A 25,464-nucleotide genomic window follows, 5' to 3' on the forward strand; every position below is an offset into this window, starting at 1 on the left:
TTCTGGAAGACTGCTGCTGGGGAGCCTGAGAGAAAAGGAGGAAGATGCATGGTTTTTAGTTGTCTGGGCAACCGCCTTAGCAACTGCCAGGACAGGAGTGTCTCTCGCTTTGGGAAGGTTGCAGAGACCCCCTAATCCCAGCCTTTAACCATCGAATTTCTCGATCTGGACCCTAATTAACAAAACAAAACAAAAACAGCTCTGTTCCTAGAGTCCTAAACATCTAACCCGACCGACCCCTCCCCTGCCAAGGCACCAAAACGGAGCGCTGGGAGCCAAAGGGTTGTGGGGGCAGATGGTGAGGTTCTTCATCTCACAGACGGGCCCTGGAACACGGCGGTCGATTGTCACCCTTCCCACTTCTCTCCCCCCCACCCCCCTTCTCCAGTAATTATCCCAGAAATCTAGGGGAAAATCCTTTGACAAGCTCCGGGACTGGGCCCTCATTAGGCATAATTACTTCATGAGTAGACGGGTGGGAATCGGCTCCCTCTCCCACGCGTATCTGCCCCGTCCCCCGGAGAGGTCACCTCTGGGGAGCAAGTGCCCCAAACCCCGAGGGCAGGGGCGGGCTGGGCTCTGGGGAGAGGTCGTGACTGGCGATGTCGCGGCGGACAGAGCCGAGCATCGATCCGCGCCCCGCGGGAGCAGCTCCGCCCCGGCAGCGCCCGGTCCCCGGGTCCCCGCCCGCCGAGCGCGGGCCTGGGCGTCCCTGCCACTCCCACGCCACCCACAGTAAAACCGTGCAACTAGCGCGCGCTGGTGCCGTGCCTCGCCTACTCGCACCCGTGAGGGCACCCCGCGAGTTCTTTCTTATTAGGCCGGTTGCACAGTGAAAAGCCGAGGTTCAGGGTCGTGCCTTGCTCAAATCCACGAGGCTCCTGTGCACCGGAGGTGTTTCTGGTCTCCAGGTCTCGATTTCACGTTGTTCCTTAGTGGAGCTGGCTTCATGAGACCCACGCAGCCTGACTCGGTTGGGTGGGATGTTACAGGGACCACCTAAGGACCAAAGTGTAACGGAGGTTTGTGCCAGACAGTGTCCCGCCCCTTCTTCCAGAGTCCAGGTCTCCACTTTCATCCCCTTGAATTTCCAGAGTCTTGTTCTTCCAGCATCACAGTCTGTATCCTGGACCAGTGTCTCTCCTGCAAGCCTCTGGGGCCTTCTGAGACCCCTTCGCTGGCCTCACAGTCATGGGCTCTCCATCCACACCTCACGATGTCCTGTCCCCCCTTGCAGCTGCCCCTGAGAGAGAGCGCACAGTAGGAAGAAGACCCAATGATTTGGGACCCAGTCACCTCTATTTTTCTCCCCTCCACCTCCTACAAAGGCCTCCATCCCAGAAATGAGACATCCCAAGAGAAAACAGGTTTCTGCTGACCTCTGCCTCCCAGGGTGGGTGTTTTCTCCTCCTCCCTTCTCCTCCCCACATATTGTCAGGGACCATGGCTTCAGAGATGCCCCTCCCTGGAAAGGGAGAGCCCAGAAGTTATGCCTCCCTTGCCCTGCAGCAACTATAAATGCCGTACCTATAGCCAAGTAAGAAAAGAAATTAAGCCATACATATTGTGGGAGCAACCTGTGGAACGCAAGAGTCAGCCGTCCCAGTGCCCAGCTCCCTACCACCTAGCTCAACTGATTTTGCTCCTCCCAGGACCCTGCTCCTGGCAAGCTTTTAATTCCTCCCTCAGCTTTATGTCCTATTGAGACCCCAGGTATCCACTCCCCCTCTGCAGCCCCTCTCAGCTCCAGAACCCAGGCATGCTAGTTAGCAACTTCCCATGTGGGTTACTTCAAGATAAGGACAGGGAAAGTATCTCCTGCCTCCTGCTATGGAATCCTGGGACCTGGTAAGTGAATTATCCATCAATCAGAGAGGACATGGAGGCCACAAAAAGTCTGAAGAAGACAAGGGTCCCTGTCCCAGGCCCTCTGCTTGCATATTCTCATTCTTTTTCTGAAAATGAAGATGATAAACTTCTTTTTTGTCCATTTCTGTGAAAGTTAGTACTGACCCTAGCCCCTCTGACCACAATTCTGACCCCTACCTTCACCTTGCAGCAAACCCACCTTTATCCTCTTCCTCCAACTCTCAGCTACAAGCAAGAACACAAACAGCAGCTGTGCTTTATTTCTCTTAGAATCCCAGGGTGTGCTGGCTGCTTGATAAATGCTAGGCATCTAACTTGAACTTCCTAGTTTTAATATCATCTCAATCCCACATTAAAGCCAGGCTCCAAGTCTAAAGCCAAATCAAATGAAAATATCCCTTCCAGAAATGCTGCCTAAATTTAAATCCTCAGTCAGCTCTCTTAATCCCTGGATAGAGACACAGGTAGAGGGACTGCCAAGTCCCCAGGGCTGTGGGAGCTGTGAATGACATCAGCCTGTGGAGAAGTAAAGTCTGAGCTTCTATGTTCCTAGTCATTTCACCTGACTTTTCTACTTGGTCTCTTCAGAATTTCAAGTTTCTCTTCTTAATGACTGAAACCCAATGTCAGGCAACTTTTTATAAGTTTCCCTTTCACTTCCACTGTAGGATGGAATGCCACAGAAAGGGAGTGCAGAGGGTAGGCGCGGATTAGACAGGAACAGGCCTAGGAGGAATGAACAGGAGGCTGTTTGGTGATCTTTTTCTTTCCCCTTTGATGCCTGTTTCTTATGTCCTCTCTCTGCTCTCTCCAGCGACGATGTCCTACATTCCGTTCTCTTCCTCCTCCCTGGCCCAACAGCCTGTGCATTTTAAATTGGTTCAACTGCTCTTCCAGACTCATCTCTAGCCTGTCTTTGCTCTGCAATCCAGCCATATATCTCCAAGTTTTTTTCAATAACATTTTCACTTGCATGTCACGTCATATTGAGTGTGATATTCATGTGTTTATTCTGCAAACATTTTTTGAGCATCCAGTCTGTGCTAGGTCTGAGGATATATCAGTGAACAAAGCAGCGACAAGCCCTGCCTTCAGGGAGCTCACAGCCTCCTGGGAATGGCAGACATCACACAAAGAAGAACATAATAAAAAAGAGTCACAACTGTGCACAAATGCCAGCGGGCTCCATCTTATCTCCCCGTCATCAGGTCTAAAAAGCCACTCTGGTCAGCATCTGTTCTCCTGCCTCACACTCTGGGCTCTGGTTCTCATCCCACCCCTCCTGCCTTTTCGGTGGGCTTCCCCTCCCCCTCCCACACTTCTTACTTTTCCCTCTGCAGGGTCCTTCCCAGCAACAGTCAAACAAGCTCTAAACAGTGTGCACTGGAAGCACTTGGATTGAGATTATTTTTAAAATGTGGGTAACTGGGCCCTGCCCCTCGGGATTCCTGAATCCGTAAGTTTGGAGTGGGAGCTAGGATCTGCATTAAAAAAAAATTTATGATTGACACATGATAATTGCACGTATTTATGGGGTACAATGTGATATTTCAATTCATGTATACATTGTGTAATGATCAAATCAGGGTAATTAGCACATCCATCATCTTAAACGTTTATCATTTCTTTGTGATGAGAACATTTAAAGACCTCCCTTCCAGCTATTTTGAAATATACAATAGAATATTGTTAATTCTAGTAAACATGGGGCATAAACCACTTCTATCTTTAGTATGAAGACTAAAAGACAGAATTATTAAAAATAATAACTATCAAATCGCCAAGAGATAGGCAATATAAAAATATGTAAAGTGGGAGAGACATCAAAAATCCCAGATGCGGGGGAGGGAGGATGATAAAATCTGTGCCCACTGCAGCCTCAGAAAGCGTCAGAGGCGCTGCGATCCTCAGGTCGTCCAGCACAGCATCTGTGCTCACTGCAGCCTCAGCTCTGATCTCTGACTCCACCATGGCCTCCACCACAGTCTCTGAGGCAGACACACCCTCCTCAATAAGGTCTGTGCCCACCACAGCCTCCACCACGGGCTCTAGGAACACAACATCTTCTGAGACCACCTTGGTCTTCACCACCAACTCCGAGACCAGGAAAGTTGCCTCCACAGCCTCTGACACCACTGCAGACTCTACTAAAACCTCTGTGACAACTGCAGAGTCTGTGTGCGCCACAGCCTCCAGAGTACCACAGAGTACCACAGAGTACCTGGAGAGTACCACACGCTCCAGGATAACATCTATGACCACGATAGTCTTCTCCACGGCCTCTGAGATCACCATAGCTTCCACCACAACCTCAGGGACCTCTGCAGAGTCTGTGACCACACTTGCCTTCATCAAAGATTCTGAGATCACCACAGCCTTGACAGTAACTTCTGTGCCCACTGTGGTCTCCACATCAACCTCTGAAACCACCATGTCCTCTTTTAAAATGTCTGTGTCCACCACAGCCTCTGAGACCCCCACCACCTCCACAACAGTGTCTGTGCCCACAAGAGAGAGCACTGCAGGGTCAGCCTCTGGGACCCCACAGCCCCCACAACAAGATCTGAGGCCAGCATGGCCTATAGCATAGCCTCTGAGGTCACTTCACAGTCTGCTAGTGGCATGTCTTCCACCACAGGCCCTGACACCACCACGTCCTCCACAGCCTCCTCCTCAGCCTCTCAGCTCATCACAGACTTGTCCACTTTCACTGCGTCCTCCACAGCCAGCACCTCAGCTCCCGAGACCCTGCCTGTCTCAGACACAGCCTCCGAGAGCTCCCTGGGCTCCACTCCAGCAGCTGTGCCCACCGTGTTCCCCTCCACAGCCTCTGGGGACACCGAAGCTTCCACCTCACCTTCTGGACCCACCACAGCCTCTGAGGTCACCACCACCTTTGCTTTGTCCTCATCGCCCATCTCAGCCTCTGCCACCGCCTCTGGGGCCCCTGAAGTCTCCACCAGTGTCTCTGGACCTCTCACCGTCTCGGCCACCACCTTGATGCCCACCCAAGCCACCGACATTTCTGCTCAGCCCATCACCAGCACAGTTGTGTCAGGTACCAGCCACCATGTGTTCTCTGCGCGCACACATTCTAACTCCAGTGACAGCCACCACTTTTTCACTGTTCCTAGCTCCTCTGTCCTAGACTCCAGTCAAGCCCTGCACCAGGTAGACATAATGCTCTTCCCTCTTCTTGAAACCCACTTACTTCTACTCTGGTCTCACCTGCTTTGTTTGGTGTCCACCACTTCCCTTCCAATCAGAAACACATATTTGCCAATATCACCCCCTCGCACAACACAAGTTAGTTATATTCTGTCCCTTCTGCCTCCAGCAAACCCACCTCAACTCTATTGACAACCATGCCAGTGGTCAGAGGCGCTCACTTCTATGCCAGGTACAATCAGCTGTATTCAGCCCACCCTGTGACATTACGACCTCACATCAATATACTGGCCCCTAGTCCAGGGGTTGGCAGCCTTGCTTCATGGGTCAAGTCTCATGGGTTATCTGTTTTTGTAAATAAAGTTTTATTGGAACACAGCTACACTCATTCATTTATATATTGTCTCCAGCTGCTTTCTAGCTCCTCTGTGTAGCTGCAACAGAGACTGTATGGCCATATGACCGTATGACTCCCTGACCCCTGCTACCGGCAATACCGTACCTGGAATAGCCCCAAATACCTCTGGTCTGGCACATCCACTGTTGAAGCACTATCTGTGCCCTCGGTCCCAGGTATTGGGACCACCACGGGATCTATCCATGTACCCACCACCACCCCTGGGACCAGCACCACCTGCCCTGAGCCATCCTGCTATAGGGAACGACATGGGAGCCTGAGTGATACCCCCTGTTCTGCAGGCTACAAGGGGGTCCCACGTGTGTGGTACAGCTCCATGGAAGTTCTTGTTTGTTCACCTTTGGTTGCTTGATGAGGCTTCCCAGAATTAACAGCCTAACCTTTTGGCTTAGTATGGCTTTGGGAAATTCCCTAGAGTTTCTCAAAGGACATGTTAAAATACATCAAAATTAACTGGTTTATTTAAAGGGCATTGTCAGTACTAAAGGTGTTTCTGAGGCATGTTCCCGGTATGGGTTGGCTCCATTTAATTTTGTCATTAATCTTCCTTGTTAGTGATGTGTGCATGGACCCATTGTGGCTGTGGTCATGCTCTTGCACGTGTGGAATGAAGTTATCTTCCCGCACGTGTGGAATGAAGATTTCTATCCACATCCCCCAGGGAGGTGGTGGGTCCGAGTGCAGTGGTGCTTACAAATAATTGATCATCAACCAGTTACAGATTTCTTTGTTCCTCCCACTCCCACAGTGTCACCTGATTTACCAAGAACATGTTCTTTCCTTAGTAATAATAAGAATGATATGGTGTGTTTTTGTTAGTTTGAGTAGGATCATTTAACTTTTCACTTTGTCCCCTGTGCTGTTCCCAGAGGAAATAAATGGTATAAACATTGTGATTTTGATTATAAATTAAAATGATCAATATAGAGTGTAAGCAATATTAAATTGTTAACCATAACTAACCAACGTTATTAAAATCAAGTATAGTAAGTATAAGTAAGATTTAAAAAGGGTTAAATTGTAAGTTAAGAAGGTTAAAAATTATAGTTTAAACTAAAAGTCTGATGCTCTTTAAAGCCAAGCATGCTGCTATTGTATAGTTTCCTGGCCACGAGCCACAGGCTTTGGGGTGAACTACTGATGCGTGAGTAGATGTTTTTGTCACAGCATGAGTGCCTTGGAATGTTTTGACCTTTCTTTTTCAATAAAAACAAAATAAAAAATGTTTTGATTAAAAGATAAATCAATGTGTAAAAGATTAGGTAATAACATAAATAAAGCAAGATTTTTGTGGTCGTGGCCCACACTTGCACTAGACATCTGTGGTCCGTCTCTCTTTCCTCGCCGACGCCACACCACCTATTCAGATCCAACGAATCCTGCGGAGCTGGTCTCCGGCAACCACCTGCTATAAAACAGGGCTGGTGTTCATGGCCACAAACACAGCGTGAGCCACACACCAACAAATGTGATTGAACTAAGTGGATACTTACAGCCCTGGGGACATCATCCTCATTTCTCTGGCTGCAGTCATGGTTGGTGTTGGATACTTAGTAGGACTCTGCTTTTGCTTGGTGAGTGACTGTGTGTGGAAATGGGTGGAGTTTTCCTGAGAAGATAGATCATGAGGAGGAATAGAATGGATGGATATTCAGAATAAGAGAGAGAGAGGGGTGCAGGGAGCCGCTTGTATCCTAGCCCAATCAACCTAAGAGCTCAGGAACAAACCTCACAAAGTCAGGTTTATTGGCTGTTGCAACAAGGGAGACCTACACAGGTGGGACAATGGAACTTCTCCCGGAACAAAAGAAAGAAGCTTTATAGTACTGGGGGAAAGGTTGTTTTTTGGTGAAATTTAATTGAAGCAGAGTTTTAATCTGTTCTAAACAAAACGAGACTGTGTATAAAGAAGTCAAACAGCAGCACTAGACCATGAAGTAGACCCAGTTTTCTTGGAAACTACAAAGTTACAAGAAACATGGAATGTTGTATTCAGGAACTCCTTATCTGTCACTGGGGTGTAAATAGAATCTGCTTCTCTGTTTCAAAGTACCTTGGATTCTGCACACAAGAATGGGGTATTTCCTTCTTACTGATTTAATTCCAAACTGCAAATTTACGATAGCGTACCATTTTAGAGAACTAAATTTTTCATTGACTGAATTACTCATAGTGAGAAAGTCATTCAAAGAAGGGGGCTGCTATGATGCTCGTGAGCTGCAGCGTGTCCTTGGGGAAAATACTCCCTCCAGTGAACTTGACTTTATTCATGTTGTTATCCCGGCCTGAGGGGTGGCAGGCAGATTGTTACTTTCTCAGTCCAATGTTTACTTTCTCATGTAGCGTAATATAAAGACTTGGGAGAAGAAGAAAGACAAAAAATATAAATGACAGAGCGGGGGAGGGAGGAGGGTTTTGGTGATGGGGAACAATAATCAGCCACAATGTATATTGACAAAATAAAATTAAAAAAAATATATATATATAAATGACAGACGTAGCAAGAAGTAGGGAAAAAGAGAAGGAAGACGAAGTGGGGGCCCCAGTGAGAGGGACGTGTGTGATGGGAACAGAGGAGAGAGGACATATAGTGGGAAGCATGTCTTGTAGAGTAGCCGGCAGCTACAGCACTAGGAGAAGGATCTTTAGAAAGTGATGAACATTTACACCCCCAACAGGATTTTCACTCTCGTGATAGAAACAACCACATCCAACTTCGGGGGGTGCACGTGGGACAAAGTGAAAGAAATTCACTTTTTGATACCTGTTAGCACAGCTCAAACTGACTGGACATTTCAAAACACTTCACTAAATCCTAGGGGAAGATAGCAAGCAAATACCCTTCATGAGAACAGAAATCGGAGATAGGCTCGCCCTCGCCGAGCGGAGGGTTTGGACGCTCCGCTCCGCTAGCTGAGGCCCAGCCCTGTGCAGTGCTCCGTGCTGGGTGCGACAGCCATGTGCCGGCAGCAGAGGGCGTGTCTGCATTCTATGTTGCCTTCCTGGTCTGGGTCTTCTATTTTTCTTGTTCAATTTTTAAAAAATATATTTATATTTCCCCGTTTTGGCTGTATGTATATGCCTGTAAGTGGTCTTCAGAATTTTCAGGACGAGCCAGAGTGAAATCACAATAAATCAATGAAAAATGTACACCTAGCAATGAACAGCTGGCATATTTTATAATCTACTTACCTGAGTTTCTCATTTCCAAGTCCTAGATCCCTCCCTATGGGGAGAACAAAATGTGACTCACCAGCCATGAAGCAAACCTCTAAATATTTAAGATAAAGGTGTAGTTATAATGACTGGCATTTTATTGACTGTCTACTAGGTGGGAGGTCCAGCGCAAAGCGTGCTTATAAAGCATTGTCTCTCTTTGCTCTGCTTAACCATTCTTAGGGAATGTAGTCTTATTATCCCATTTTACAGATTAGGAAGCCAGAGTCAGACAAAAGTTAACTTGCTAAAGATCACAGGACAAGGTGGTGGCAGAGCTGGGCTCTAAACCCAGTCTGCCCAGGAGAGCCTGTGCTCACGGTCACAGGATTTCATAGGCAGTTCTCCAATCTTTAGCTCTTTAGGAGCTCTCCCTTATCTTTTTCTTAAGCATTTTTAATTTAATTTATTTTATTATTATTATTACTTTTTTGGTGGCTGGTTACTCTGGGTATCTGAACCCTTGATCTTGGTGTTATCAGCACCACATTCTCCCAAGTGAGCTAATTGGCCAGCTCTTTTTCTTAAAAATTGAACTATAATTCTCACCACTAAAAAAAGATAAGTGAAGAATATGTTAATTAGCTTGATCTGGAATGTTCCACAGCCTGGAAAATGCACTGGTTCACTTGGGATTGGACCTAGAGGAGCACATGGCTTTGGACATGGAGTGGGCCCTGTACTGAGCCATGGCCGTGGAGGTGGCTATGGAATGAATCATGGCAGGAGTTATGGGCATGGAGGAGGCCATACCAGGGGTTGTGAAATGAGTCACAGAGAAAGTCACCGAGGAGGCTACAGAGGAAAAGGACATTATGAACACAGACAGGATAAGGTAAGATGTTGCAAAAAAGAAAATCTTGGGGAAGAAGGGGATCATGGAGGAGAAGTTGGTGACCATAAAAGGGGTCAGGATAGCCTTCCCCAAGGTCTCCAGGGAATTGGCTATAGACATCGTCATAATCAAGGTCAAGAAATGAGCCATAAAGGTTCACAGAGAGTTTGGCTAACAGGACAGCCAGAAAAACAGAGAGTGGTTCTGGAGGAGACCTGGAGACTCATCAGGTTTGGATGCAAGCTCAGGTAAAAACATTCCCTGAGCCTAACCATGGTTCAGAACCTCTTGAGGAGAGTCATGGTGACCAGCCTCAGAACAACTTCTCCTTGATTCCCCAGTGTACAATCATAACCCTGTAGGCTTTGGAGTTCTATCATTTCTTCAGGATGCAACATGACCAGGAAGAAGAAGAATGATATTATTACAGCTTTAAATAAATGAAAAAAAAAATCAAAATTTCGAATACTATGGCTGCAGATCTGATTATATCTGTTATAAATGATCTCTCATAGTATTTGTGGTAGCAGGATGACATGCTTGCTTGTTCATCTGTTTGGGCATTCTTTTCTCTCCTTTTTCTCTTTGTTATTGAGTGCTAACTATGTGCTAAGTGTTGTACTATGTGACTTTAAGTATGCTTTAGTACCATTTCGTGATCAAAATAATCCTTTGAGAACTTTTAATTTTCTGGCAATATAGTGGACAAGGTACATTAGCCACTCCTTTCACTGAAAGCAATAAATGTTTCTGGATAAAATACTGAAAAAAAAATCATTACAACTGCATCAGTTAGTGGGATAGATAGATAATATTTAGATAAATGACTGAGATAAGACAGAGACTTAAAGAGGCTTAAGGAGAGCTCTGAATCAGCTTTGTATGGAGGGAATTTGGTGAACTCAAAGCCAAATCTGGTGAACTCAAGATTGTCTTCTCACAGCTTCTCGGTGCTTAGAGTACAGGAGAAAAAGTCCAGGACATGCACAAGGGTGGAATCTAACAGGAGACCCTAAATAAATATGAGATCTAAACTGGCTAAACCCTCGGTGTATAGTTAAACTATAAAACTGAGTGGCCTACCATGCAAACTGGGGACGGTTAGGAAAGTGTCTGTCTCTGAACTTGGCACTGAGCAGGGCGGGGTGGAGCAGTGAAAAATCTTCCTTGGGAATTTGTAATTACATGACATTCTTAATTTGGGTCTGTAGCCTCAAATTCTACAAACTGAGTAGATTAGAAAGCCATCTTAGACCTACTCAGTGCCCTCCAGGTCTCCTTCATCTTTGGGAAGATTCTTCCTTCCTACTTCTTTGTCTCTTCCAAATGCTATGTGACAAGTAAGGAGAAACTCACTGGGACAGTGCTACAAATTAAAATTTCAAAATATACTTGGCATCTATGTGTTTATGTCTTTATGTTCTTGTTTTTGTTTTTTATCCTTTGTCTTTTATTATTCCATGCTTATTAAGCACCAATCACTATGCTAGAGCCTTTAAGTACTCCAGCATTTACTTCTCAAAATAATCCAGTGAGAACTTAAATATATGGCTATATAATAGGCTAGATGCCCTGACTGAAAATACCCTGAAAACCTGAAAATTATGGACTAAAAAAATCATCGTTAAAAAAATCAACAAGTTGGCAGGAAAGTAAGAAATGCTAAAATTAAAGACTGAGTTAGAGTAGGAACCCCAGGGGGTAAGGAGAGTATTGAAGCCAACTTTTGCCAAACCCGGTGAGCTTAAGCTTTAGGTATCACAGCCTCAGTATGACCAGCCCAAAGTGAGTAATCCTGTAGTAGACTCTCACATAACTCTGGAACCTTCAGTGAGAGTGCAAACTAAAAATAAACCCGTCCCTCCTCTAAGGAAATGCAAGCAAAATTGTCTCTAAACTTGGTGCAAGGGAAGGGTGGGACAAATGTCCCTTGAGAAATAAATTGTAGCCACAACAACACCTTACATGGTTTGCAGCCCCAAATCATGCAATCTAGGTAATTCAAAAGACTTCAATTCTATAATTTAATTTAAAATAATCCTCTAATTGTAATGCCTCCATGTGCTTGACAAAAACATACCAATTCTCTGTGGAGGATCACACTTTCATCTTAGGCTTAAAAGATCTTCTACAGATAACAGCCCAAGAAAAATAAATTCATAGTCCTAAATCTCAAATCACAAATGAAAAGAGACACTGTGAGTGAAAGCAAGCAAGGAAACAAAAGGAAACAAAAAGCAGGCAGCAGGATCACATCCACAAAGACTGTAGGCATTAGAATTATTAAATACAGAAGATGAAGTAAGTAGCTTTAAATGTGTGATGTAGCTTTATGGTTGTCCACTAATATCCATTCTCTCCCTTCAGCAATAGAACTCTCAAGATTTGGCTGAGCACATGTCCACCAGGTAGAGGTTGTATTTCCCAGTCTCCCTGCAGCTTAATGTAGCTGTGTGACTGTGTTTGGGCTGATGGTGTGTAAGCAGACAACAATCTTCCATGAAGATAGAATTAAAATACTTGGTGACATTAAGGTATGAGTTGAGAGATGGATAATAAGAATTAAAGTGTTCTGAGGTTCTTGTATTATTTTGAAGGAGAGTAAATATATTAATTACATTTAAACTTTGATCAGTATGCATGTTGCAATTTTTAGGGTAGCCTCAAAAAGGTGGAATCTGGACTTAGATCCAGGATCTTTTCCCTAGATGGGACGGTGGAAAAACAAAAAAACAAAAAAAACACATCTCTTACTTAGAGCACTGTTGGGTTTGCAGCTACAGAATAGGATTGCTGGGAGTCCAGGCCTGTCACTGATGGTACCCTCACACCACAGCCTCAGCAATGGCCCATCACAGCCACTAGGCAGATCTACTTCTGAGCCTTTCCCAGCACAACCCCACCCCTTCCTGCCTCCCAGACTCACTCATTCCGAACTCCTTCATGTCTTCAGCCACCTCCTGCTTGCCAGCTTCCTTCTAACAGGTCTTGCATGTCGGGAAGGCTCTTTCCCCTACACATAAACTGCCTGAGATGTTGCCTCTTCCGTGTAGCTTCTCCTCACTGATAGGGGAATGGAGACAGCCCACTGTGGTCATACACACTGGTCAGTGGAACTCCCCTCATGCTGGTCACAAGATGCCCTCACTATGAACTCCCCAAACCCTCTGCTCACTTGGGTCTGTTCAGTCACACTCATTTGGCTGACTGTGCATCCTTTCTGCTGGCCACATCCAAATGTCCAGACCAAACTCAAAGCTCCTAGAGGACTCGGGTATATAGCTCCCTCCTCCCATCAGACTTGAAGTCTCTTAATGTGGTGCCTGTACCTTGCCCTGTGGCATACACTATTGAGAGATGTTTCATTAAGACTGCTGAGAAGGCACATCTGAAGGATCCCAGGTGGAAAAGCTTCTATGGAGCCCTGTGAAAACAAAAACAAAAAAGAAGGGAACTGCTATAGCTGAGAGCCAGAAGAGGGCCCCGCACCCCTGCACCTTCTATGGGTCTGACAGGTGGCTCGTTCCTGCATGTTCAGCACTCTCCCATGTCCTCAGCCCCCATGCCCCAGAGACCCCAAAGATGGCTTCACTACCTGTAGATCTCTCTTCCCCTGTTCATTCAACATGCATTGTTGAGCACCTGCTGCATACCCAGCAATGTTCTATCTGTCTTCTGCTGGTAACCCAGAGCCCAGATCCCTAGTTACTGTTCTCTTTTGAGCTGCAAATTTGTTTGCTTCAGAGACGTGGGGTCCTGCCTTCTTAGCTCATTTCCTTAGGGCTGTTCCATGCCAAAGCAGGTCCATAGGACTTCCTGACCAGGAAACAAAGTCTTGAGCTAGAACAGGTTTCTAACCCCATCCCTGCCTCAGAGGGTGGGTCCTTTCTGCTCTGACAACCTTGATCTCCTGCTGCAACCCAGCCCAGTGTCCTGCCTAGAGTGATCATGTCATCCTCCTTTCTCACCTTCCTCTTGACCCCTGGTCTATTCCTTCCCAGGCTCAGTATCGTTTTGTCACCGGTTCATAGTTGGCAGACTGTCAGGTCAGCTGCCCAACCCCTCCCCAGCCCAAAGGAAGCTATAAAGGGCCCTACATCTCTTCCACAATAGAGAAGAGGTGACAAGATCCCATGGAGGAAGCTTAAGGAGCCCAGCATCCCACTGGCCACCGTTCAAGTTCCAGGTTCTTCCCAAGAACACACACTTAGGAGACTCAAGCTCCTGGAAGCTCCAGGCTTTGTCTTTTTACCTTCAACTCTACTTTCTCAAGAATCCTCTGTTCTTTGCCCCCTACATTTTGGCCACATCTGGGATCCAGGTATCTTCCTTTCCAGCCACAAAGAGGCAGATGAAGATGCAGAAAGGAAACATTCTCTTTACTTACTGCTTGCTGTGGCATCTCCTATTTTTAGGAACTGGTGAGTGATTTTATTTAAAAGTGGGAGGTCTGAGAACCTTTGAGGAGCTGTGGGAGATGTGACCACTACTAGGACTAGCTCTGCTTCTCCTCCATAAAGTGAGGATCCTTGTTCCCCTCTAATCACTTTAGTCTAACAGTGTATGTCCTGGGAGGCAGACAGAGCACAATGGCGAAAGCTGTGTGCTCTGGTCTCAGGTTGCTTACATCTGAATCATGGCTCCATCTATCAACTGTGTGCTTTGGGTGAGTTGCCTCTCTGTCTCAGTTTCCGCATCTGTGAAATGGTAATAAACTGTGCAGTATGGTTGGAGATTTAAATATTAAGAACAAGAAGGATTGGCTGTTTCTAAAATACCACTCTTCTACATTCTACAAAATCAGTTTCTCTCCTGTCCGTAACCCTGATTGCACATCAGCCTAAGTCAGCCTTGGACCACGGAGAATAGTATTTAAGAATTAAAACAGACTCACACCCCATTTCCACAGCTCCAGCACTTTAAGTACTGCATGGACCATCTCATATTGCACAAATGGAAAGCATGACTTCTTAGAGAATTCAACATTTTGAACCTTGTCCTCCAAAACTTTTTAGATCAAATCCATTCTCTCTTTCATGTGTCACCTCTATTCTTGGTCATCCCAATTTCTTATTTAGTTTTACTCTTGATTCTGACCTTAATACCAATTTGTACCACGTTGCAGATTTTTTGGTACCTTGCCAAAACAGAGCTAAGTGCTTTTCCTATGTTAGTTCAAATAAGACTGAGGGAAAATATACACATGCAGAGTGAGGTGCGAGGCATCCAGGTCTCAGCTAGCAGTAAAATGAGCCACAAATGAGATGAAAAAATACAAGCTGGGGAGGCTGAGTGTCCTTGTCCTTCAGGGTAGGAAGGGGCAAAAAACAGGCACAACCTTAACTCCAGCTGAGCTCCTAAGGAGTTGAAAACCTTCCTTATACCTGTAGACCTTGGTTTACAGCCCTTAATCCTGGGAGAGTTTGCATATTTGAGCTACATATAACTTGTTCTTCTCCAGCCATTGCCATAGTGGTCAGGAGCCCTTGGAACTCTAATGCACGTAGAATCACTGGGCCCCTTGCTGAAGATGCAGATACTCGGGCCCCATCTCAAACTGATTAATTTGATCTAAAGTGATTTGCCTAAGAATCTTTATTTCCAACAAGCTTTCGTAAGTGATTCTGATGTAGGTGTTTTCTGAATAATGAGAAATATTTCCTAAGAAGGGAGCAATACTATTTTTAAAATGACTTAATCAATATACACAAGTTTGGGGCCGGCCCGTGGTTCACTCGGGAGAGTGCGGTGCTGATAACACCAAGGCCCCGGGTTCGGATCCTATATAGGGGTGGCTGGTTTGCTCACTGGCTGAGCGTGGTGCTGACAACACCAAGTCAAGGGTTGAGATCCCCTTACCGGTCATCTTTAAAAAATATATATATATATATATATACACAAGTTTCACCCTGTCATATAATTCCTTTATGATAGTTTTTATCTGTATTGGATTTTGTATAGCAGAATATGGAACAAGCTTATCTACTAGCAAACCTAGTATTGTAACTCTGGCCATGGGGGTGGGTGGGAGGGTTCCTCAGCTTAGTACCTAGAAGTGCACATTCGATATTTTGGGTTCAATTGCCTGGTCCACTACTTACTAACTGTATAAATTAGGAGAAGCATTAACATTTCTAAGCTTGGTTTCTTCTTCTTGCTGGTGATAATAATAGTATCTATGTTATAGGGCTATAGTGAACATTAAATAGAATTACCATGTAATAAATTTAACCAAGCATTGAGCAGAAAGTACATATACTCAATATATATTTATGATTATTTATGATTATCTTCAGGAATAACCTCCAGTGAGACCACAACAGCCAATGCTGGACCCAACACGACCTCCACTGCCTCTGGCATGTCTACCCCCACTGCAACCAGCCCAACTTCTGGTGAGACCATCACAACAGCCAATGCTGGATCCAGTACAACCTCCATTGCCTCTGGCATGTCTACCCCCACTGCAACCAGCCCAACTTCTGGTGAGACCATCACAACAGCCAATGCTGGATCCAGCACAACCTCCATTGCCTCTGGCATGTCTACCCCTACTGCAACCAGCCCAACTTCTGGTGAGACCATCACAACAGCCAATGCTGGATCCAGTACAACCTCCATGGCCTCTGGCATATCTACCTCCACTGCAACCAACCAAGCTTCCAGTGAGACCACCACAACAGCCAATGCTGGATCCAGTGTGGCATCCAGTGGGAACAACACAGTCACCAACAGTGCATCCAGCACAACCCCCAGTGGGAGCAGCACAGCCACCAATACTACATCTAGTGTGACCTCTGGTGGGACTAGCACAACCTCCAGCTCTGGATCCAATGCAACCTCTGGAGGCTCTGCGACACCTGCTCCAACTGGAGTGCTTACAACTTCCAATAGAATTAGCACAAGCGTTGCTAGTCCAGTGAGTGAGATGAAGCCTGCTGGGTCCCTGAAGCCATGGGAAATCTTCCTCATCACCCTGGTCTCGGTTGTAGTGGCTGTGGGGCTCTTTGTTGGGCTCTTCTTCTGTGTGGTGAGTGCCTAACATGTAGGAAGATACCTGGAGGAAAAAGCAGTAGGAACAAAAAGAAATGGGGTGTGAATAGTAGGGGTGGTAGGGAAGAAAGGGAGATCAGGATGTAGTTACAAAGAGAAATAGCAAGTTGGAACCAGAGGAGCCAATCTATGTGTGGAGGAAACTACTGACCTGTGGGAAACAGAGGCTGAAGAAGGAATAAAGACTGGAAAGAGGAGCTCTAGGTGAGGGAGATGCTTGTAAGAGAGGAAATTCTAGAAGAAGTTCATGGCGAAGGCTTGGGAGAAGGGGATACAATTCTAAAACTGTTGACTTCTGTTTTTCCAGAGGAACAGCCTGTCCCTGAGAAATGTTTTTGACACAGCCGTCTACTCTCCCCATGGCCCCAACCTTGGCCCAGGAACTCCAGGGAATCATGGAGCCCACCCCAGGAGCTCTAACTGGTTCTGGAGGAGACCAGTATCCTCAATAGCCATGGAGATGAGCGGGCGAAACAACGGGCCCTGAGTGGCCCCTGATGTGCCTCATTCGTCAGGGAGGAAGCAGACCTGGGGGACCAGAGACCTGAGTTTCTTTTTATTCCTCTCAAGAGGCCCCTCCAAGCTTTGCTGGTGTCCCTGACAGCCTCGGGGAAGACATTTTCTCCCCTACCTTGCCTTTACCAGACACTGAAAAGAAGATAATATATTGGTCATTTAGCTAAGAAATAAACATACAACATGTATGATGGAGAGAACCTGTGTGTGCACATGAGTGGGTGTCTATAGCTCTGAGTTGAATTTCTCATTATATGAGACAGCCCCATACTGGAATCTATTTGGCATTCAAAATCTCCACAGCACTATCCAGGGACCTCACTCAAATCTGTGTGTTCCCATTTTCTCATCCTTCTTGCCCCAGGAAGGACCTTCGTATCCCTGAGACTCACCCAGGTTGGCAGGAGAACGGAACTGGGAGGGATGAGAAAGGAGGGTAGGTGCCAGGATTCTGCAGGTTCAGTGATTAGGCCTGTGGCACACAGAGATTAGGTTGCGGTGCACAGAGAACAGAGAGCATGACCAGGTGCAGCAGGCAGATTTAGGTGCATTGCGGGGAGGGAGGGGAGGGAGGAAGGTTCATTCAGAATCACAGTCCCCAGGGCCTTTACATGTGATCTGGACCTGCACCACCTGTCAGGGTGAAGGTGTAACTTGACACTTGTCTTTCTCAGAGCACTTCCTTGGGAAGCAGAGAGAAAGTGCTTCCTATTTTCCCAAGGGAAAGAGTTTCTGGCAGGCTCAGGTCTAACCTTTGAAGAGTCTCTAGGCAGAGACACCTGGGATGAAGCCTGAGATTCTCGTGCATCCCCTCCCAGAAGGGCTGCATGTATCCCTTACATGGGTCCTGGGGAGAGGGCTGCCTGATCCTCCAGGTCTTGGAGGCTAAGTTGCTCTGAGTCCACAAGGTAGTAGGAGGGCTTCTTCCTGGGATAGAGCCCTTAGAAGAGAATTAGTAGTGTGCTGGTGGGCTCACCCCAAATCACAGCAGTGAAAACTGCTCTGCCATCCACCACTCATTAGCCTTCTCCAGTGTCAGCTAACCAGATGGTTGGATCTTACCAATAAAACTATGGTGAGCCATATGCAAGCAGTCATCATCATCATCATCATCATCATCATCTCATTTAAAGGGTTTCAGCAACCAGAAGGGAAGCTAAGCTGAACACCCTAAAAATATGCCTCCTACTGGAGGGAACTGTGGAGAGCATTATGTGAAAAATGTGAAAATAAATAAGATCAGGCAAGGGAATCCAATTACATCATTAAAAAATGTAAAACTTTCATCTTCAAGTTTAAAATCTTCATAGACAAATTGAAAGAGGATGGCCACTATTGAGAATGATATTAGTAATCTGAAAGAGCAAGTGGGAAAAATAGCTCAAATTAGACACAACAATACAGGGATGAAAATCATCCAGAAAATATAAGACACTTGGAAGATAGATCTGGTGTCTTAGTCCATTTTGTGTTGCTATAACAGAATACCACAGACTGGGTAATTTATAAAGAAAGGAAACTTATTTGACTCATGGTTCTGGAGGCTGGGAAATCCAAGAGCATGGTACCAGAATCTGGGGAGGGCCTATATGCTGTGTCAACCCATGGTGGAAAGTGGAAGGGCAAGACAGGGCAAGAGCAAGAGAGCAAGAGGGGGTAGAACTCGCTTTATAACATAACCACTCCCACAATACCTTCATGACCTAATCTCTTATTAGGTCCCACCTCCCAACACTGTTGCACTGGGGATTAAGTTTTCCAACACATGAACTTTGGGGGGAACATTCAAACCATAGCATTCTGCCCTGACCCCCCGAATTCATGTCCTTCTTACAATTAAAACTACATTTATTTCATCCCAATAGCCCCAAAAATCTTAACTTGTTCCAGCATCAACTAAAAAGTCTCAAGTCCAGAGTCTCTAAATCAGACATGGGTGAGATGCAAGGTACGATTCATCCTGAGGCAAATTCCCTTAGCTGTGAGCCTGTGAAATCAAAACAAATTATATACTTCCAAAACATAATGGTGGCATTGGATAGACATTCCCATTCCAAAAGGGAGAAATAGGCAAGTAAGAGGAGTAAGTGGTCCCAAGTAATTCCAAAACCCAACAAGGAAAATAACATTAGGACTTAAAGCTGGAGAATAATCTTTTACTCCATGTTCTGCATCCCTAGCATGCTTGGGTAGGGGTTGGACCCCCCAGGCCTCAGGCAGCCCCACCCCTATGGCTTTGCTGGGCTCAGACCACCCAGCAATTCCCATGGGTTGGAGTCTGTGCCTGCAGCTTATTGAGGCTGGAGATGCATGCTGTTAGCTTTACAGTTCTGGGGTCTTGGCAGTGGCCCCACTCCCATGGCTTCACCAGGCATTGCCCTGGTGTGAACTCTGTGCAGGGGCTCTGCCACTGTGGCAGGTTTCTGCCTGGGCCCCCAGGGTCTGCAACATCTTTTGAAATCTAGGTGAAGGTTGCCATGGTCCCACAGCTTTTGCATGCTTGCAGAATTAGTGTCACATGGATGCCACCAAGGTTTATGGCTTGCACCTTCTGGACAGCAGGTCAAGATTTACCTGGGCCTGTTTAAGCCGCAGGTGGGCAGCTGAGGGGTGTTGTGCTGGTTCTAGCTTACCTTGAAAATCGCTAAAATGCCTTTTATAAAAAAATCACAACCGTGGTAAGACCCATTTATGAGAGCAGAGCCCTCATGACCTAGTCAATTCCTTAGGCCCCATCTCCCAACACTGTTTCATTGGAGGTTACGTTTACAATACATGAACTTGGGGGACACATTCAAACCGTAGCAACTAGGAGGACTAACATGCAAGTAATAAGGCTCAAAATGGAGAAAAAAAGAAGAGATGGAAGAGGAAGTAAAAGAACAATAGAGAAGAAAGATTTGAGTGTGTAGATTACAAGATTCACCAGGTACAACTCTAAATGTACTAAAAACCATTGATTTATACACTTTAAACAGTTGAACTACATGGCATGTAAATTATATCTCATAAAGCTGTTAAAATACTACCAAGCATATTGTGTAAAGAAACTTTTTGATTTTCCATGATCAATAACTAATGACTCGAAGGAATGGGCACTTGGAGACGGAGGGAGGTGAAAAGAAAGAAATCCACAGTGAGCAATTTAGCATTTGATTGATTTGCATGATTGTGCTGTGAATATGTCATTACTTCCAGCAACTGGAGCGTGTATGTAGAGTTTGAAAGCATCAGTACCCAGCTTTCATCATGGATACAACTACTCCTGTAGTCTGACAAAGCCCCAGCCCACCAAGCATATTTGGTCCAAGAAAAAGTCCAGGAAGTGGACAGAGATAACGTGCTGCCCCATCTAGACTTTGTGCCTTTGCACTGATGGCTCAGCTCAAGGATCTTCAGATGGCATTTGTGCTCCACACTCTTGGAGGTACATGAGAACTTTCTAAAGAACATTATGCAGATATGTGTTGCCCTATGGAAATCACTTTCCAGATTTTTTTTGTAATATATTTTATTTTTATAGCAGTTTTAGGTCTACAGAGAAATTGAGCATAAAGTACAGATCCCGTGCCCCCCCCACATACACAGTTTCTCTTATTATTAACATGTTACATTAGTGTAGTGCATTTGTTACAATTATGAACCTATATTGATATATTATTATTAACTTGATTTTTACATTATACATTTGTGTTGTATAGTTCTATGGGATGTCACGTATTCACCATTACAGTGTCATACAGAGTAGTTTCACTGCCCTAAACATTCTCTTTGCTCAACCTATTCATTCCTCCCTCCCTCTGTCATCTTTCCCTAAATCTCTAGAAACCATGGATCTTTTTTTTCATTACCTCAAACATTTATCATTTCTTCGTGTTGGGAATATACAAAATCTTCTCTTCTAGCTAACTGAAATTATAAAATAAACTGTTGATAATTATAGTCACCCAATTTTCCAAAGCTTCAACTTCCATACATACTTTTTGCCTAAAACTAATCTATCTGAAAGGACCTCTGTGGTCAGGGCATCAAGCTAGCAATACTTTTCAGATTCCCCTTTTACAATCACCCAACTTTTACTCTTTAGCTCCTATATTATTATGGTGCATTTCCCCAGGGTGCAGAAATTCCAGGGTGTCAAATAAAGGGACACCTCAAAAATCTCTTCTACTTTAGTCTTCATATACCCAGAGTAGGGCTTCTTGTTTTTCCCGGCTGCATAAATTCCTGGTAGAGGCTAAACTGAGTGTAACAAACTAGTAATTTTGGTATGTGTTAAGATGCTATTTATTCAGATGTACTGTAGAGTGAGGTAGCAGGAGTAATAAAAATTTCTGTTTAACAATCTCTTCTCTTCCATCCACTGTCAAAGAAGGTATCCCTGCCGAGGGCTTGTCCAGCGAGATTACAGCAAAGGAGGGATCAGTAAGAAATCATAAAGGCGTCAACGTGCCTTGCTCAACCGAAGTGAAAACCTTGTGTCAAGCCAACCTTCCATATCATCTGTCTGCCTATTTTATAATATCCAAGATGTCTAAAAACTTGCTGGACACAGCAGTGTGCTATGAAGCACACTTCTCTGAGTTGTATGCCCTTCTCTGTAAGGAGAAAGAGCTTCTAATTCACCAGTCTCTCGGTCTAGGTCACAGCTGTATATTTCGTATTATTACAAGGAGAAAGATATTGCAAGTTCCACATTTACTTGCAAATGATTCATGTTACATCTTAAGATGAAAAGAAATAGAGAGGCCATTCAGCGTGTCAGCTTGCAGCACAGATTGTGGAACTAGAATTTCGGGTTTCAAATCCAAGCTTCGTGTGACCTTGCACAAATTCCTTAACTCTTCTGGGTCCCAGTTTCCTTATTTGGAAAAATGAAGGTGATAATAATACCCACTTTGTGGGGTTGTTGTGAAGCTCATAGAATAGTCCTGCATTTTGATAAGTGCTCTAGAAATTTTGTTATTTTTTTTTATATTGGGTAAGTTAATGGTTTGTATTTTTTTGAAAATATGAAAAAACATTTAATAGGAAAAATATTTTCATTTACTTTTCACCAAAAAATTTGTTAGGGTATAAATTTAACACCTAAGTCTTACAAATCACAGGAAAAATTTTTAAAGTTTATAGACATATCTTTTGGTGCAGAGAAGCATGATAGGATGATCAATAAGCTTTCTAGCAAAAAAATATTACAGACTATCTGATATTATGGAAAAGGCAAAATTATGTCTATGGAGACAGTAAAAGGATCAGTGGTTGCCAGGGGTTACGGGGATAGGAAACAAACAGGCGGAGCACAGAGGGTTCTTCGGGCAGAGAAACTATTCTGTGTGATACTACAATGGTGCATCCATGTCATTAAACATTTGCCAAAACCCACAGAATATATAATATATATTGTCGCCCTAATGTAAACTTTTGGTGACAATGATGTGTCATTATAGTTTCATCAGTTGTAACAAATGTGTCACGCTGGTGTGGGATGCTGATAGTCAGGAAGGCTGTGCACGGGTGGGGACAGGGGGTATTTGGGAACGCACTGTGCTTTCCACTCAATTTTGCTGTGAACCTAAAACTTCCCTAAAATATACAGTTTATTAATTTTAAATGTATTATAACCATGTGTATATATTACAATAGAATAATGTGGGGAAAGTGAAATGAACTATAAGTTTACAAAGTGGCGAGAACAATGCAAAAATCCAGACTGTTGGGGAAGAGTTCGCCTATTTTACTAAAAAGGATAATGCTGGGTATTGAGATGCTACAGTGTTTAGAGTCCAATGGAAGCACTTTAAAGAGTAGTAAAACTGTTTTATTATTGCAATATCTTTATTTTCAATATGGTAGAAATTACATTATTTGCAATTATTAAATTTATGATAAAAATTTAGATTAAAAATAAGCAGATGAAGGAATACATAATTTAAAAAAATTCTTTTTGAAAATATATGAGCAGAGACAATTTGAACACTGCTGCTTAAGCACAGAAGGATGTTTCTACATGAATGGTGATTGCAGATATTTGGTGAAGTCTAAGCAGCCTCATGAAAGATCTTCACCTCCAAATCCAAGGATGGCTACCTCCATCAGGGGGCCAGCTTGCAGGAAGATGGACCACTGACATAGATCATTTTGACTTTTTTTCACAAAAAACCTTGTCTCTTTTTGTTTCAGTTATTTTCTGATCAACCATATGTCATATGGGAAGGTACCTTTGAGATTTCTTGTAATGAGGAGAGCTCTGCTTGAGTTGGGAATAAACTAAAATTAGAAAGACAATTATCCAGTTGGCTGAAGAAGTTCTGAGCCAGGACATGGTGAGGTGGGGAGACATGGCCGTGAGAATCTGGAACTCAGGCATTTCCTAAATAGGACTTTCAGCACAGGCTGTACAATAATGAATTTCAAATCTATTCCGTGTGTTTACAAATTGTCTGCTTTATGTCAGTGTTTGGACCCTGGAGTTCCTTACACTGTGAGAAAATAATCTCTGAGTACTCTCTAAAACAAATGCAAGTTCCGAGCCCTCAAGTCTTGCTGCTCTTTGCTTTACAGTTGTCAGAAATGACTCTCCACACAGGCACTCAAAAAATGATCTCTGGCCAGTCAGCTTCACTCGGGCAACCAGATCCTAACTCATTGATTCTTCTGACCCTTTCCTTCTGATGACTCTTCCATCTTTTTTTCAAACTCTACATGGCTGGGTCTCCTCGGCATCTGTAGTTTTCTATACTAGGTATTTTCCAACAGTGACAGCTCCAGAATTTCTACATAGGACGAGGTTGGGAGCATGCAATCTGGTTGGAGGAAGATAGGTAGGGGCCAGACTTGAAGCCCAGTTTGCATATGACACACTTGCTTTATCATGCTTAAGAGCGCAGGCTCTGAAGCAGGACTGATGGTTTAATTCCTGACTCTATTACTTATTAGCTTTGTGAGTTTGGCCAAGTTGCTTGGCTTCTTCTCCATGACTTAGTTTTCTCATTTGCAAAATGGACACAACAGTCGCCCTGTGTCTTAGGGTTGTTGGACACCAGCACAGGCTCCCAGGGACCAGATGGGATGAGTCAAACTCAGGAGAGACCAGCGGGAAGGACCAGAGTCGTTCTCCACAGCACCAGTAAGAGGCATGAATCCCCCTCAGTGGGCGTGTGGGAAAGAGGAGGTGGAGGGGAGACCCCTCGACAGGGGAAAAACAGCCCTGAGAGGAGGCATTGGACTTCACAGGGCCTGAACATTTACCTAAAAAAGACTAAAAGTTCTTATTTTTTGTTGTTTTTAATCCTCTCCAGCTTTAGTGAGGTATAATTGACAAATGAAAATTGTATATATTCAAGGTATACATTGTGATGATTTGATATAAGTATACATTGTGCAATGATTATTACCACAATCAGACTAATTGACACAACTCTCAGCACACATATTTACCATTTTTTTCCCCTCTGTGTGTTTGGGGGGACGGGGGTAGAGGACACTTAAGATCTACTCTCTTAGCAAACTTCAAGTAAACAATACAGTATTATTAATTATAGTCACCAAGCTGTACATTAGATCCCCAGAACTTATTCATCTTATAACCTAAATTTTGTGCCCTTTGACTGTTGTTTTTAATTTTAAAATTGAGGCTTAAAATATATGCAGTAACATGTGCAAAGTGTACACATTGTAAGTGTTCAAATTGTGGAATTTTAACATGCATCCACTCACCTCCCCTGCACCCGGATCAAGATGTGCACTTTCCCATCACCCCAGAAGTCTCCCCCACCCTCTCCCCATCAAAAGCACTCCAGAGGTAGCCACTGTTTTGACTTCAATCATCACAGATGACTTTTCCCTACACTTGACTTTCATAGAAATGAAACTACACAGTACGCACTCCAAAAGAGCCCCTTTTAAAAGGAAATGAAATTGAATCACCAATATTTGGCAAGCTTACCTCTGTATCCTCATCCCTTACCACAGCCCCCCTGCCATTAATGGGAACAAGAACCCAAGAACTAAGTCAGATCAGTGACAGCAAATTGAGTTACATTTACTTCCTTGCACATCTGAGTAATGGTGTAAATTTCAACCCACTGCTAGCTGTGAAGATTGGAAATAGGGACCCAGGTGAGTTAGGCACCCCGGCCCATGCTGAAGACCCATTGTCAAAGATGGACCCAGGGAACTTGGTAACTATGTGCCCACCCCCTTCCCACTCACCTCCACTTGACACTGGAAGCGAGACTCACTTAGTGTCCACCTTCCTCACCCTTGGAGAGTCCACGATGAGTGGAGCACATCACTCACACAACCACGTGCTGCTCTGTGTCTAGAAGGAGCACTCTGGAGAAAACCTCGCGTGTGTCTGGTAACTCTGCACACCCTCCTAATCCCCAGC

The 25,464-nt window shown here is 44.6% G+C and overlaps 1 protein-coding gene across 1 annotated transcript; it reads left to right on the plus strand.

Moving 5' to 3' along the window:
- Positions 1-4,443: 4,443 nt before the first annotated feature.
- MUC21 (mucin 21, cell surface associated) lies at positions 4,444-17,046 on the plus strand. The gene is made up of 3 exons (XM_063098267.1): positions 4,444-4,927; positions 15,803-16,536; positions 16,867-17,046. The coding sequence occupies exons 1-3, from the start codon at positions 4,444-4,446 to the stop codon at positions 17,044-17,046; spliced, it is 1,398 nt and encodes a 465-aa protein (XP_062954337.1).
- The last annotated feature ends 8,418 nt before the right edge of the window (positions 17,047-25,464 follow it).

The sequence above is a fragment of the Cynocephalus volans genome, chromosome 5 (genome assembly GCF_027409185.1).
Source record: "Cynocephalus volans isolate mCynVol1 chromosome 5, mCynVol1.pri, whole genome shotgun sequence".
Taxonomy (NCBI): Eukaryota; Metazoa; Chordata; class Mammalia; order Dermoptera; family Cynocephalidae; genus Cynocephalus; species Cynocephalus volans.